The 16,806-nt window shown below is 43.1% G+C and overlaps 1 protein-coding gene across 7 annotated transcripts in view; it reads right to left on the minus strand.

Moving 5' to 3' along the window:
* PPFIBP2 (PPFIA binding protein 2) overlaps positions 1–16,806 on the minus strand; it is a 208,386-nt gene that overhangs the window by 27,530 nt on the left and 164,050 nt on the right. For 4 of the 7 annotated variants that reach the window (XM_043971121.1, XM_043971124.1, XM_043971123.1 and 1 more), the window contains 4 exons: positions 14,443–14,535; positions 12,279–12,387; positions 6,189–6,250; positions 694–769 (listed from right to left, as the gene is read on the minus strand). In XM_043971121.1, coding sequence (XP_043827056.1) covers positions 694–769; positions 6,189–6,250; positions 12,279–12,387; positions 14,443–14,535 — 340 coding nt within the window. Of the gene's footprint in view, positions 1–693; positions 770–6,188; positions 6,251–10,480; positions 10,514–12,278; positions 12,388–14,442; positions 14,536–16,806 lie in introns of all 7 variants that reach the window. The other 3 variants (XM_043971120.1, XM_043971119.1, XM_043971118.1) reach the window with 1 other exon arrangement.

Genomic DNA, 16,806 nt, shown 5'->3' on the forward strand with positions numbered 1-16,806 from the left:
GGAAAGTACACTGTAATTGCTGATGTGAGGGGGAAAAAACCATGCTTCATGATTTGTTCACTCCCATAAGACATTCTCCGGCTGGTGAAAAGCTTGAGAAGTTCTCCCTCACCACATATGGCAGGCTTTGAACTAGACAGGGGGATAAAATATCTCCCAGCGTGGGAGGGAGAGTGGATGTAGTGGTTAGGAGTCTGGAAGATCTGGGTTCAAATCCTGCTTCTGACATTTACTACCTGGGGAACCCTGAGCAAGTCACTTTAAATTTTCTGTGGCCCCGTTGCCCAGCTTCTGTAAAATGAGAGAGTTCCTTCTGGCTCTGAATCTGTGATTCTATGAAGCACTAGCCCTCCAATCAACTATCTTCCCATACTCACTGAAAAGACATCTTTGCCAGAAGGTAGACTGAGTGATTTCTGTTAATACACCCCTAGGTTTTGACACAGTGAATAAAAGGCCTTGGGGGAGAGGGTATATCAGAAGGCAAAGAAAGTCTTTTGGGGAGGGGGAAGCTAGATGGCACAGTGAATAAAGCACTGGCCCTAGATTCAGGAGGACCTGAGTTCAAATCCAGTCTCAGACACTTGACACTTACTAGCTGTGTGACCCTGGGCAAGTCACTTAACCGTCATTGCCTTGAAAGAAAAAAAAAAGTCTTTTGGGGAGAAACACTGAATGTGTTTCTTCTCTTACCGTGACCTCCCAGCATGATCTCCTTGACTCTTCGGTACTGGCTCAGTAACAGCGTGAGCTCCTCTATCCTGCGGTCCTGAAAGAAAAAGGAAACAGAGTCAGACTCAGAACACCCATAGCCACTGCTATGGAGGTCAGAGAGAGAGAGAGAGAGAGAGAGAGAGAGAGAGAGAGATTGATTCCCATTGTATGTCAGAGCAGAAATAGAGTTGGCGGGGCAGCTAGGTGGCGCAGTGGATAGAGTACCAGCCCTGAATTCAGGAGGACCTGAGTTCAAATCTGGCCTCAGACCCTTGACTCGTACTAGCTGTGTGACCCTGGGCAAGTCACTTATCCCCAATTGCCTCACCAAAAAACAAAACAAAAACAAAAAACAACAACAAAAAAAAGTTAAAAAAAAATAGGGCTGGCTTTGGAGTCAGGAGGACCTGCCTTCACATCCTGGCTCTGCTATTTCCAACCTGTGTGACTGTGTAAATCAGTTAACCCCTCTGGCCTCAGTTTCCTCTCTGCAAAATGAAGGAGCTGGACTAGATCAGGTGTCAACACACCCTTCATGTGAACCAGAGTAAAATGTAACTGGGAAATAATTAACAAAACAAATACAAATACAATGCGACATAATGTTGATATGTAGCTTTCTAAACCCATGTGGCTTGCAAAGCCCTTTCCACTCCTCTTTCTAGGTAAGCTGGACATTGCTCATTACCTGTTATGATTCATGTGCCAAAACATTCAAAGAGATACTTTTAGTGGCCCAAATTTGGAAACACGTGAGTGGCCCAAGAATAAAGGAATGGCTAAACAAATGGGCAACGGAACATCATTGTGCCACAGGGAGCCAGGAAAATTTATATGAATAGATGCAGAACAACGAAAGCAGAAACAATAAAAGAATATTTACAATGACTATGAGAATGTCAATGAAAACAACCAAGAGGTAGCTAAGATTAGATTAACTGCAATGACCAAACTTGGTCCCTGAATGGATGAAACATTATTTCAAAGGACAAGGACTAGGGGTGGGCAGTGTAATATAACTGTTTTTCTTTGTTACTGGTAAGAATTCAATGATGGGGAGGGGGGAAACGGTAAGGGAAAGAACAAAAGGCATCAAGAAAATATTAAACAAAACCTTTAAACCTTAAGGGCCCAATAGAGTCCTTTTGGAGGGGTTTTTGAAAAGCACTGCCTGCCTCTAGGATCAAGACAGTGAGGACTTGGATGGCCATGCAATATATGTAGCTGCACATTGGACTATATAATAGGTGTGGCAAGTTGGTTTTTGTTTTTAGTGAGGCAATTGGGGGTTAAGTGACTTGCCCAGGGTAACACAGCTAGTAAGTGTTAAGTGTCTGAGGCCAAATTTGAACTCAGGTACTCCTGAATCCAGGGCTGGTGCTCTATCCACTGAGCCACCTAGCTGCCCCGGTGTGGCGAGTTTTTACTGAGGAAAAAGAAGAAATCATTTAATTTTCCAAGAGCTGATGCCCTAGTTGATTGGACTCCCAAACAAATGATAAGATTTAGAGGAAGGAGGACCTCAGAGGAAATCTAATTCCAACCTTCACATTTTACAGATGAAGAAAAAGGGCCACAGAGGGGAAATATTTTGCCTAGGTTTACATAGATTTTAAATGGCAGATTCAGGACTTGGAACTCATGTCCTCTGACTCCAAATGCTGTACTTTTCCCACTGTACTTGGCTCTTTTGAAAACTTTAAGAGCTGGAAGACACTTAAGAATTCATGTAGTCCAACTTCCACCTTAAGTACTGACAACAGGAGGTCACCTTGTCTCTGCTTGCATACCTCTAGTACTGGGGTATTCATTATTAATTACAGAAGGCAGCTCATGATACTGTTGGATGCTGCTAATGAGATAATTGTTAACATGCTTGGCAAAGTGCCTGGCATACAATAAGTGCTAAATAAATGTTATCTATGACTTATAAATTGCTGGGAAGATCACCCTTCCATGCAAAGTCATCTCCCAGTAACTGGTTATGGTTCTGGCCTCTGAAACTATGCAAATCTTTCCTTTTCCTCTTCCAAATCAAGCTCTTAGATTTCCCCTTCATCTTAGCCTCTTTAAATACTCCCCATATGGTAGAGTTTACAGAAGCTTCACCATCCTCATAGTCACCTGCATCACATCTGCTTCTATTTGCTAATATTCCTATCCATATTAACACAGTACTTGAAGTGTGGTGTAACCACTGCAGATCTTCTGGTAATACTGCTTCCTCAAATGATCTCCAAGCATCTCTTGGAAACCAAGGTTTATCCTCTCCCCATCACCTCCCCCCCATCCCGGGCCAGTATTTTACAGGTGCTGCTATATGACTTTGAGATAGTTTCCAAAGAAATGAAAAGGGAAACCACACAAAGGGCAGAGAGGTGCATAATGGATCTAATCAGGCTTTAACATGTCACCAATGAGGAACCCAGAAGCTTAAGAGCAATCAGAGCTGTCAGAAGAAAATAGGGAAGGCCCTTGGCACACTGGGAGGCCTCCCTGTTAAGAGCTGATGAGAAGACTTGGACAAGAGTAACATAGGATAGTTGGGCAATGAAGTATGATACTTCACATTACTGAGAGAATGTCCCAATCAATAAAATCACAGGTTCATGTGGGTATATGCTTTTTTTTTTTTTTTGGGGGGGGGGGGGGGGGACGGGACATGGTTCTATCTTCCCCTCTCCCAGGAGTCAGTACTCTCTCTACCTCAGCTTACTTTGTAAGGTACTTAATTATGTTTGTGTTGTGACTTATATTCATCAAGCTCTGAAGGCAGGAAAGGTTTGTTTTGCTTTATTCTTTGTAATGACCAGCGCGCTTCACACCTGGTATGTACTTTAAAAGTGTTTGTTGTTTGCTGTTTATTAAATTTTTGGCTAATTAATCTCCTCAGATCTTTCTGACATGAGTAATTAATTCCAAAATGAGTTTTTCCCCATCCTATATTCCTGTAATTGATTTCTTGAACCTAAGACTAAGACTTTACATTCATATGTTTTCCCCCACTACTTTGAAATAAGATGTTCTGGTCAATTGATCATTTAAACCCTAGATTATGTCATCCACTGCTCCCAGATTTGTGATTGCTGTTAACTGAATGAGCATTTTTTATGTCTTTATTGAAGTTACTGGTAAAAATGTGGAACAGGGCAGGGCCCTGTGGAATTGTGCTCTACTCCACCTTCAAGCTTGACAAGGATCCTCTTTGGGAACAGTGTTTAATCAGGTGTGAAACCACTTAATAGCACTGTCAGCTTTCAAAAAGCTAGTGAAATACCTTTAGATATAATTAAGCCTAAGTTTTATTATGTGACATATGACATTTAATGAACAATTTAATTATAATAAAGCAGGCTTCTTTGATTGCACAAATATTTAGTTTAATCCTGGGAATAAAAGGCAGGAAGGAGATTTGGTATCTGTAGGTCATTAACAAGCCAGCACTTTCTGCTCATTATGAGAAATTTACAAAGAAGGTTGGAACCAAGGGCATTCTAGAGATGAAGGAAGCCTACGGCAAAACAGTGTATGAAGCTATCCTATAAAACGTGATGTCTTTGTAATGGTCAAATCCCTGGAGCAAGCTCTAGGACCTCAATGAGGCAGAGCCTGGGGTCTTTTCCTTAAGATTTTGAGCCTTCTTTTGTTACTAGATACTGACAACAGGGTCATTTCTTTCAATGGAATCTCAGATGCATACTTTGGTTGGCTGCTAGGGCCTTTGGGCCATCATTGAGACATTTTCTTCCATGAAACACCCAAGCTTGAGAGGCTACAACATGAAGGTAATACCAGTAGCAGATCTGGAGCCATAGAGGGTTCAAAAACATCAGGGTTTTATTGGGAGTGGGGTGGGGTTCTGCTCATAAATTGTAGTGCTTAAAAGAAAAAATACTTTTATGGTATCATTAAAAATAACCATCATTTTACCTATGGCTTTTTTTTCTTTTGAACATTTTGTAAAGCCTATAGATTCAGAATATTGCACATACTCTTAGACTCACTCAATGTTGGTTCGTTTTGCTGAAATGCTTTTTGTCCCCTCTCCTTTTTATTCTGTTATAAATGATGGTTCTCTGGGGAGAGACAGGGAAGGGACAGAGATATATTTGGAAATGAAAGTGATGTTAAAAACAAAAGACAAGGGGCAGCTAGGTGGCACAGTGGATAGAGCACCGGCCCTGGATTCAGGAGGACCTGAATTCAAATCCGACCACAGACACTTAACACTTACTAGCTGTGTGACCCTGGGCAAGTCACTTAACCCCAATTGCCTCAAAAAAAAAAACAACAAAAATCAAAAACCAAAAACAAAAGACATCACTAAAGATTTTGTAAAAATGACTTTAAGCAATAAGAATTTTAAAATTCCCATAGGTACTTCCCATGTGGTATTGCTGTTTTCGTTCCTTTGAAGCAGGTAGTTGGCACAATGGATGTAGCACTAGGTTTGGAGTCAAGAAGACCCAAGTTCAAATCTGGACACAGGCACTTACTAGTTGTGTGACCCTGGACAGGCTACTAAACCTCTGTCTTCCTCAGTTTCCTCAACTGAAAAAATGGGGATAATAATTGCACCTACTTCCCAGGGTCGTTGTGAGGATCAAATGAGATGATATTTGTAAATATTTTGTAGCACAGTGACTGGCACACAGTAGGAGCTTACCAGCTCATATATACATGGTGACTTAAGGCTTGCCAAGTATTTTATTTAAGTTCTCTTACTTGATCATAGCGACTATAGGGAGTAATTGCTCGTCACCCCCATTTTATGGATAATAATAGCTGGCATTTATACAGTACTTTAAGATTTGCAAAGCATTTTACAAACAATATCACATTTGATCCTCACACTATATGGGAGAGGGAGATACTGTGATCACCTCCCATTTTACAGATGTGGAAACTGAGTCTCTGAGTAGTTCAGTGACTAACTCACACAGCTATCATGCTGATTCCAGGTCAAGTGCATTGTCCATTGCTTCACTTTGCTGCCTAGATGAAGAACAATTTCAGAGAGAGGTAAGAGCCTTGCCCAGGGTCACACACTGCTAGGAATCATCTGAAGTCAAATTTGAAAGCTAGTCCAGTGTTCTGTCCCCTGCGGTAGACTGCTTCTCAGGCTGGTGTATGCTTATTAGATAATCTATAATTGGGAGACACTGAGTCAACCTTCCCTTAATAAGTGCTCTTCTGCTGGCACTTGGCTAAAAGTGATGATGACAAGTAGCATCATTAACATATTGTTTTAAGGGTTGCAAAATGCTTTACCTTTAGTATAATAAGATATAGTGACAGAATCGCCAATGATTCCATCAATCAAGCATTTATTAAATACCTACTATGAGCCACCTGGGTAACTTTCCCATTGGACTGGCTCGAACCAACAAGATATCAACACAAGGAAAGAGAGGCACCCCACACCGGCCAGGTACTAGTGTCCCCCTCTTGACAAAGGGCCATTCTATTCTTACCTTTTCTTCATTTGCGACAAGTAAGGTCTCCATTCCTATTTTTAGACGTTGAACTTCTTGATCTACAGAGTTGAGAGGCAAAAAGAATTTAGCTGGTACTTTGCAATCATTCCAAGCAACATCACAGGTAACAGACAGAAAAGCAAGACACACACTCAAACATTCCCATTTCTTACTTTTCATGCATATAGGTGGGAGCATTTACGCAGGTTCATTTACTGCCTTATACTATTTATTTATTGGAAAAAACAAAGAAACTGGATGCTGTGTAACTGAAATGACTAAATTCAGTCATGAGAAAGGGGAGAAAATGCACTTCCTTTATGGAGGTGGGGTTCCCCAGGTGAATGACATGACATACTAACTGCTAGACTACACTGATGTGTTGGGCACTTTTGTGGAACAGCTGTTCTTTTGCCTCATTGTCATTGTTTGTTACATGGGGAAGGGAGAGGGTGGAGGAAGTTTGGAAATGAAAGACATTAAAAAAGCTATTAATGCAAATTTTAAAATAACTAAGCAATAAGAATGGTGTGGTTAGGTATGGCTTCATTTATTCAGTAAAAGATCCCACGTATGCCATCTCCTCTGAAAAGTTTATAGGTAAGAAGAGAATACAATTTACTCAGAGGTAAAACTGACAAGATTTAAACATTTTTCAGCTAATAGATCCTGCAAGAAGACCTTTCATCTCCTTGTTTTTTACAACCCGAGGCCACTTTCTAGGGTTCCTAAAAAAAAAACAAAACACACACACACACAAAAACCAAAAAACCAAAACTCTGGTGTTGAAGTAAACTCTTGTGGAAAAAGAAGCATTGTTGGACACTTGCTTTAAGAGACCATGACATGGGGCAGCTGGGTGGCACAGTGGAAAAAGCACCGGCCCTGGATTCAGGAAGACCTGAGTTCAAATCCCACCTCAGACACTTGACACCTGCTAGCTGTGTGACCCTGGGCAAGTCACTTAACCCCAATTGCCTCACCCCCCCAAAAAAGTGACATGACATCGTCACAACTGACTCCTAAACATATAAAAGTATTTTTTGAAAAAATATACCAGAGTACGTCTTTCATAGTCAAGGAACAACCAGTGGATCTGAAGAAAGACAGGCATGCATTTCATTTTAAAATGGACTGAATTCATAATGAAATCACAGTTATGGCCTCCCAGTTCTTTGTGGTAGGATCTGTGCATTCTCTTCTAGAGAAAACAGGGCAAATATACATAATCATTCAGATTCTATGTATTTGTGGATGGTCAAGGATCTAGGTGAAAGAGAAGATTAAGGGCCTAAGCAAGTCGTGGAGGAGACAGCAAGGAATCACTTAATCAACACTGGGAAGGACAGGACCTGCCAGGAGTCAGATGTCCCAAATCAGAAGGTCCAAATTGAAACCCACCTGAAAATGATACAAACACCCATAAAGTAAACTTAATTTTTTTTTCCTGGAAAAGTGGTCATGATATAGAACTACATTGGAAGGCAGAAGATGTATGTGATAGGTGTGATAGGAAAACCATCTACCAAGACTCTCACTCTTAGCCCCAGCACATGGGTTAGGTCAATTTTTGTCAAGGGGGGGCTCAGCTTGATGCAGATTACTGGTATTCTCTTTTGTACTAACTTGACTTCTTGGTCACCTAAGGGCATGAAAAGGCCCACTCAGGTAGATTCAGGCCCCTTCAGATTTGGCAGATGTCCCAAGGCTGTGAGTCATACTGCTGACCAAATGAATTTTCATGTGGAAACAAGAGTGGGACGTTGTCTACCCAAGTTAACTGCTGGAATATCTTTCTTGAATATCCTTTCTAAACTATGGCTAAATAACCTTTTGTTAACTGATGAATGGCCTAAAAGAGCTTCATTTTTCTTGAATATCAAACCTGAACTAATTGGAAGTAAACCCATCTTTTAACACTTGGAGTCTCTGAGGTCCCTTAAAACTCTAAAAAACCATTATTTGGTTGCCTTGGATTAAGGTTTCCCATGTTTGACCTCAACTCTTATGACCAGGGATGTCAGAAGAATAGGTCTTTGGTACAAAGAAGGGCCAAAGGTGAGGCTGAGGCAAGACTAAGGTCCCTACTAAAAAAATCTGCTCCCCTAGATTCATCTTCCCCTACATCCAGTGTTCTTTCCATAGCACCACCAGGCATTCACAAAGAACCCTCAGACACAGCCATCCTTTTACAAGAAATACATCATTCAACACTTCAATATGATTAGAAATCAGAACGTGAAGGAAACCTGTAGACATGACATTGGATTTCACATATAAGAAGAATTTTTTAAAAATCAGAACAATCTGATTCTTCTCTTTACATATTGGGTGGGGTGGGGGAGAGAAACTGGAATTCTATCATAATTCAGTATAATTACTGCAAAGCTAGTTTTTATAAGAAAAATGGTTTTAGTTAGCATGGCCCAAGTCCCACCCAAGCTTAGACAGAACGACAGCAAAGCAGAGCATGGCACCTCAGCCAGGTAGGAAAGAAAGGCAAATTCTGGAAGGCGAGCTTGTCTTTCACTGCTTGACCTTAAAAGGAATGCTGCCAAGGAAATGCTCCAAAATGAAAAGCTATGTTTCATGATCCCTGCTCTCTCCCAACACCAGGACCTGTTCGGGTGTTTTTGTTAAACGTTATCACAAAGAAGGAAATGGAGCAAGAGGAGTCACCAGTGAGACATCACCAACACTCGAAGCCTGTTATCTTAGGTGGGATCTATGGAATATGGAGAAGGTGCCTTCGTGGTTAATATAGCAAACAGAGCAAGGGAGGTGTAGTCCCTCTGCCCCAGTCAGACCAGTATAGTGTTCGGTTCTGGGTGCCATGTTTTAGAAGAGACATAGATCAAGGTAGAAGATATCAGGGTGCTGGGATAGGAAACCATGCCACATGGATAATAACAGCAGAAGAAACCAGTGTTATGGGGCCTGGAGGAGAAAAGATATAGGAGGGGCATGATAGCTCACTTTAGTATGGGACTGGTTCTGTGTGGTCCAGAAAGCAGGACAAAGAATAATAGCATGGGGTCAACAGATTTTGGCTTAATATAAGGGACCTGCTAATCACCATAGCTGTTCAGGAGAGTAGCGCTGCTTCACGCTATGTGTCTCCTTATAAAAGGCGATTGACTAAGAAGACAAACTGAGAAATACATCTATTTCCGGACATGGCTGATGCAGGAATTTATTTTGCATGACTATGCATGTTTGTAACAAGGGTGTTGTTCTTCTTGCTTTCTCAGTTGGAGGGATGGTTGGGAAGGAGGGAGAGAGGAAGAATATGCATTTGAAAAAATTTAAAAAGGCATTCCTGGATTCAGGAGGACCTGAGTTCAAATCTAGCCTCATACACTTGACACTTACTAGCTGTGTGCCCCTGGGCAAGTCACTTAACCCTCACTGCCCAGCAAAAGAGAGAGAGAGAGAGAGAGAAAGAAAATTTTAAAAGGAAGGCAGTGAGTTCCTCATCTTTGCAGAACTTCATTCAAGCACAGGCTAGATCAAGACTTCTTCTTTTTTTTTTGTTGAGGCAATTGGGGTTAAGTGACTTGCCCAGGGTCACACAGCTAGTAAGTGTAGATCAAGACTTCTTAAATGGTGGGTTGCAACTCCATATGGGGTTGGGAAACTGAATGTGTGTGTGTGTGTGTGGGGGGGGTGCACAAAAAAAATTGGCAGTAAATGTTTGATTTGTGTAACTATTTTGTATACCTATATACCCAGGATCACGTCAAAACTTCTTGGGCAAAAAGGGATTATGAGTAGAAAAAGTTTAAGAAGCCCTGGGCTGGATGATCACTTTTGGAGAATGGTATAGGTGGAACTTCTGCTCAGCTGAGTCTATCTAGACTACCAATGGTGTCTGTGGCATTAAAAAGGGTTTAAGAACCCCGGAGTAGACAAGTGCTATTTATTCTGTGATAGTATTTTAAAAAACACTACTCCGAAGACAAAATACACAAATAAAAATACATAAAGGAGCAACGAGGTTGAAAACCTTGACAGTTTCCTTTACAATGTCCAGCAGACTGATTTTTGTGGCTGCGATTCCACATCATGGTGAATTTCTAAGGTGATTTGCGTGATGGAGGGTTTAGGACCCTCCTGGTGTCGACTTATTTGTTGCAAGCAATGAAATATAGGCCTGTAATTGAGGCAAGATAATGGAACAATCATGTGAAACGAGGCAGTTGCATTCATTGTATGTGCAGAGCATTTTAGCTTTAATTGGTGGGGAAAAGATCAAAAGCATGATGTTGGAAGAGAATCTCGAGGCTTACATTTTTCCTTTAGCCTTCTCTTACAAACTCCCTCTGGGAAGGTAAACCAGGAGGAAAAAGCACAGATTAGACATGCCTTTTAGACATCCACAAACAGAACCAACCCATCTCAAAAGGACTGATGCTGGTCATTCCCTAGATTGAAAACATGCTATTTAGCAAACACCCCTTCTCCTTTTCCCAATCAGAGTAAAGGGGCCCTGAACGGTTTATAAGGATACCTATTTAGGGCCATTCTGGGATATTTGTATACTTATGGTATAACTTAGCAAGATGGTGCAGTGGATAAAGGTGCTGGCCCTGGAGTCAGGAAGACCCGAATTCAGATCTGGCCTCAGAAACATATTAGCTGGGTGGGTCACTTAGCTGCTGTTTGCCCCACTTTCCTCAACTGTAAAATGGGTTTCATGACAGCACACACTTCCAAGGGTTGTTTTGAGGATCAAATGAGCTAAGATTTATTTGTATAAACACTTAGTGAGCCCCTGGCAAACAGTGGGCACCAAGTAGATGTTTGTTCTCTTTCCCCCTTAGAAAGAAGAATTGCAGGATCATAGATTAGAGCTGGAAGGACGTTAAGGGCCAAGTCCAACCCCCTTCATTTTACAGATCCCCAAAGAGAAGTGGTAGAGAGCTGCATTGTTGGGAGGTCAATCTCCAGGCCTTCCTGCTTCTAAGCCCAGGGCCCTGTGCACTGCACACCATTTCCTCTGGCAGAGTTTTAGGCCTGGCCCAAAGAGAAGGTGGGTAGCAACCTCCACTTGGCAGCTCCCTTGCACCCCCTTAGGAAGTAGTTTGTTACACTGCCTTTCCACAGAATGGCTAGATGTTGCTTCCATTCGCACAGGTGGGCAAAGAAATATTGAAGACTCTCCAAACGACACTTCTCTTAAACCAATGGTTCCCCAAGTGTTATCTGGAAATTTCTGGGGGTCCCTGAGACCCTTTTCACATACATTTTAAGACATTTAAATTTCTAATATTTCAAGTACTGACAAATATTAATTTTAAAAAAAGCACTTTGGTAGGGTTCTCAATAATTGGCCCTTAGACCAAAAACTTTGAGAATACAGTTTCAAACCATTAAGTTTTCTCCCAAAGAATGGTCAAAGGAGAGGGACAAGAATTGTTTTTCTGTGTCGTGGGCACAAGGTGGCGCATAGGCACAAGGCCGTAGACAAATGCCTTATGTGTCTCCACTTAATTGCATTTTCTCTGAGCTTAATTTCTATCTCAATTTGAAGGGAAAATTGAGCTTCCTGGCGCTGCCCAGAGGTCAGCAATCTCACAAAAGCCCATGCACCTGACCTTGGGCATCCTGCACAGGGAGAGGCATAGTAGGCAGCAGCCCAGGGCTCAACATGCAGGAGGTGTAACGAGGGACACCTTGGAATGTTACTTTTTCTAAGAGCAGATCTTCCCAATGCCAGCAAACCCTGCTGTCTATGGGCAACAGGTGTTCATTTTGTGATAAGTCAAGCGGCGTGTGTAACAAGGAAGATGGCCTGTCCTCTTGTGAGGGAGGGGGAGTTGGGCTGGTAGGGAGGTGAGGCAATTTTCAAACACCATATGGTCTTTTTCCAGAGTTCACCTGGGAAATCACTTGATCTCTTTCCCTTCCAACATCTATCTGAGGGGGCTGGTATCTGGGGGGAGGCTTGCCTTTGGCAGCTGGCACTAGGATGTTCCTCTAGCCCTTGGGGGTAAGCAGCAAGGCTGGTTACTATCCCCCCTTCAATAGGGTAATGGGCCATCAGGATGCCACATCATGGCTCTGTGGACATCACCATCTTTTTACCTCTTTCTGTGCTTTCTGCGCAGGCCACGGTCCTGGAGAGCTGGCTGTGGAGGCGCTCAATTTCTGCATCCTTCAGTGCCAACTGCTCTTGCAACTGGGCGATCTCAGCCTGCAAGAGCCAAAGACATCTTTCAGATGAGTGACTGAGTGAGTGCTCGTCAGGTCAGAAACAGAATGAGCCCAGATTGAGAATGTGACCCCCATGGGGCAGAGAGGACAGATTCAGCTTGCATTATCCACCGACCGCCTGCTTGGTCTAGGCTGTGACTGTCCTGGAGGAACCCAAGCAAAAGCAACTAGGTAATGCTTAAAATGGTTCTCTGAAACTGGGCCTCAGTTAGCAAGCTCAATGACTCATGGTCGGCGGCTGCAACCATTGCCATGGGGATCAGTGCACTGACCCTCTGCATCCAACCATGGGGACACAAAATTCTCAAGAAGAGACATATTCTGTCAGTTGCTATCATGGTGTTGGGTGGTCTTGCTTAACTATTTTGGAGAAATGTACTTTGTTCCACTGCTTTTCTTTTCTGGCTGTTTAAACCAGGGTTAAATGGTTTTCCTAACTATTGCTTCCCTTGCCCTCCTTCCTCATGCCACCAGGAGTCTCAAATTAGCCCAACGGCCTTCCCTTGTGTGGGGGTTAAAATGAACCACTAATATTGGTTCTTGCTTTGAGCATCACTAGCCCTTCTGCCTCTTCTATTAAAGCCTCCAAGTCCCCATAACAGTTATGATAGACTTGGAATGGTAAGGATCCCTTTAAATAGCAAGGAACACTCTGCCGAGTAGAGCCAACCATATATTTTAACTTACTTAGAGGGATACTTAAAAAGATCCCATGTTTCATCTGTGAGGGTGATCCTTGCACCTGGCCTGAGTAGGGAGTTACTATGTCCTTCTTCACTCACTCCCCCACAATGTTATCGCCTTAGGGCCAGTCCCCTGGTGATGAGATTGGCTGAGGTAGGATGACAAAAATCCAGACCATCTGTGGGGCCATACTCAAGGCCTTTCTGGCCTTTTGGGGCCTCTGAAGCCTTGCTTTCTGAGGGTGGCATTCAGGACTGTAGGATTATCTCCATGCCAGGACAAGCAGAAAGGAGGACTCGGGATGATTTTAGGAATATGCTCATTGCTTAAATTAACATAATTTTTCAAAGATGGTTCATTTAAAAACATTTTTTTTGGGGGCAGGGCAACAGGGGTTAAGTGACTTGCCCAGGGTCACATAGCTAGTAAGTGTCAAGTGTCTGAGGCCACATTTGAACTCAGGTTCTCCTGAATCCAGGGCCAGTGCTCTATCCACTGCACCACCTAGCTGCCCCCAGATGGTTCATTTTTAAATAGCATATCTCCCATCCCTTGCACAGGGCCTGACACATAGTAGCCCCTTCATAAATGCTTGCTGCACTTAGCTCCAAAGAAGAGCCCTGAGGAGGCATCTCATCTTACTTCTTTGCAGAGGTGGGGGCCTATGGATGTGGAACAGGGAATACAATGTGATGTCAGACTGTTTTTTGGGTTTCTTGAGTACTTTTCCTTAACTATTTCCCTCTATCCCCCTTTTAATTCATTTATTCTCTGAAAGATTCTGGGATTCTCTGAGAGGAGCAGGATGGGGGTATTCATTGGGAGATGTAGGTGATGTCAAAAACACAGGACATCAATACAATTTTATTTTAAAAAAGAAATGCTTCGACTGATTGAAAGGGAGAAAGGGGGTGAAATGTTAGCAGTTTTTACAACTCTTGTATTTTTTTTAGAGGCAAATGGGGTTAAGTGATTTCCCCAGGGTTACAAAGCTACTAAGTGTCTGAGGCTGGATTTGAACTCAGATTCTCCTGACTCCAGTCAGGCTGGTGCTCCATCCACTGTGCCACCTAGCTGCCTCCACCTCTGGTATTAATGGAGAGGCCTAACCCCGCTTCTGTTGCCACTTTTGTTTATGCAGGATATCCACACCTGAGCCTCAGGACTCAGATGGACTCTGGATTCTATTGCCTGGTATTGGAAAGGGGAAAAAGAATGGGCTATTTCTGGGCAGAAGATACACCCAGGTCAACAGAAACCTTGCCTGGCCCTCACATACTGGCCCTCCCCATGTGAGGTTGCTTGGGTCTCTGGGTCAGGACCACAGATCATCTGCTCTGGTGGTTTTTACCTTTGTTGCCTTTAGCTTCCATTCATACTGATTTCGCTCACTCTCCAGCTCTTCCACTTTAATTTTGAGATGCTTGAGTTCCTGTAGCAATTCCTAGAGTGGAAAAGACAGGGAAGAAAGAGGGAAGGAGATGGGAGGGCAGGGGAGGGAATGGGGACAGAGACAAAGAGAGAAAAGGGGGGAGAGGGAGGAAGGGAAGGAAGGAAGAAGAGACAGGGACAGAGACACAGAGAGAGACAGGGGGGGGGACAGAGGGAGGGATGGAGAGAGGGAGGGAGAGAGTGGGGGGACAGAGGGAGAAGGAGAGGGAGAGGGAGAGGGAGAGGGAAAGGGAGGGAGGGGGGGAGAGAGAGAGAGAGAGAGAGTGAGTGAGAGTTAGCTGGCCCAGGTGTGCAATGTCTGAAACTAAATTATTCAGGCTCTTGCATAGCCAATGACAGCCAAGCCAGGCTGCACTTCTTATTTCCACCTTTTAGAGGCTTTTCCACTTTATGTGGGGGCAACTCTTTGAGAAGAATTAAAGGGTCCCTCCTAAGTAAGCTCTACTAATGCCTTCTATTTTCACAACAAAGTGATTTCTGGATACACTCTTCATATCTGAAACCTCCTTTACACGATAAATTGGCTATAATTTATTTAATGTTGAAGCAAATGATAAAGACATAAAGAATTATTTTCAGCATTGTTATACAATGAGGAAAAATAGCTAAGCATAACCGAGTGATAGTCTGAGTCTGCAGTCCCCAGCCTCCCTCTCTCCAGAGAAGAGAGATTTTGTGTTTTCTGTTCTCCATTGGGCTGGGACTTTCCTGGGCCAGAGCAGACAGTCGTTACCTCCTCTGCTTCTGAGGGCACCCTTCAAGGCTCTGCACCCTCAGTTCCCCTGAGCATGATAGATATCCTCTTTGTGGCTCTGGGTCGGGGAGGCAATCAAGAGACAAGCCTCAAAAGCTTGAAGCTGTCAGAGGACAGGACAATGATGCCTCGGAGGGACTAGAAGGGGATAAATGGATATGTAAATAAAGCAGCAGGTAAATTAAACACTATCTGCTCTTCCCCAACACTGAGTAATGACTTCTGCCAAGGAGGGCCCAGTCTTGGGCACTCCTAGGGAGACAATAAAGCATGTCAGACCTGGGGGCCACTCTCCCTAGGGACTTGAGGTCCACCTGGGAAGACAGGACAACAGAACAGGGAGTAGCATGGGCTTAGTGCCAAATGAAAAGAACTGCCAGCAAAAGGCTGGGGGGGGGGGGCCCCCGCAAGCTAGGTGGTGCAGTGGATAGAGCACCAGTCCTGGATTCAGGAGGATCTGAGTTCAAATCCGGCCTCAGACACTTAACACTCACTAGCTGTGTGACCCTGGGCAAGTCACTTAACCCCAATTGCCCCCCCCCCAAAAAAAAGGCTGTGGGAGCTCAAAAAAGGGTGAGAGCAGGGAGGTCTGCAGTGAATGAAAAAGCAGCACTTGGCATGTCAGATGATTGAACCCTGAGACTCTTTCCTAAAAGAACCACATAATCCCAGATCCCAGTACTAGAAGGAATGAGGAAGGGCATCTGGTTTAACCCAGAGCAAGGAAGCTCTTCCACATCATCCAGCATTTTCTTGAATGCCTCAATTGATGGGGAATGTGTTACTCACCCAGGCAAACCATTCCTTTCAATAAACCCTTCAAACAATATGATGTAATGATGTATAAAGCACTTTGTAGAACTTAAAAGTGCTCTCTATATGGTAGTGACCCTAGACATAGGGTATTACTACTCTTTGTCTTCTTTAAAATGTTTTTGAATGAAACATACCTTTCCATCACCTCAGAATGCCTGTCCTAAGTCCACTTTCTCCAAGTGCCAGCAATGGCACTTGGGATGTGTGTTTGTGTGATATATACATACATACATATTCATATGTTCTCTACTTGTGCTAAAGTGTCATGTTCACTGTGTTTATTATCTATGCTCCAATTAACGATGTATTGGTACCGAAGGCTATTGTTTCTAACTCCCTTTTTCTCTTGGTAATTACTGAGCATCTCTTAAGCTATTTTCCTTCTGCCTACAATGTTCTCAAGTGCTTAAAGCAGTGCCTGGCACATTCTCCATATTATCTGGATTTTCCATTTTAGCTGGAAATTTTCCTCTCTTTTCCTCACTGAAAACACAATTGTTACCCACACAAAGTCCAACACAAGAGGAAGAAGCTTTGTTCCAATTTTAAAGCACAGAAAGAAGCTATTCCTCCTTCCCCAATTCCTAATACACCCTTGGAATTCTCTTAAATCAGAAAAAGAGTTAGATTTATTGATGCTCAAATTGATTTCCAAATTCAGGGAATGTGAGCAAATACCTTGTGGATTACTAT

The sequence above is a fragment of the Dromiciops gliroides genome, chromosome 6 (assembly GCF_019393635.1).
Source record: "Dromiciops gliroides isolate mDroGli1 chromosome 6, mDroGli1.pri, whole genome shotgun sequence".
In the NCBI taxonomy this organism is placed as follows: Eukaryota; Metazoa; Chordata; class Mammalia; order Microbiotheria; family Microbiotheriidae; genus Dromiciops; species Dromiciops gliroides.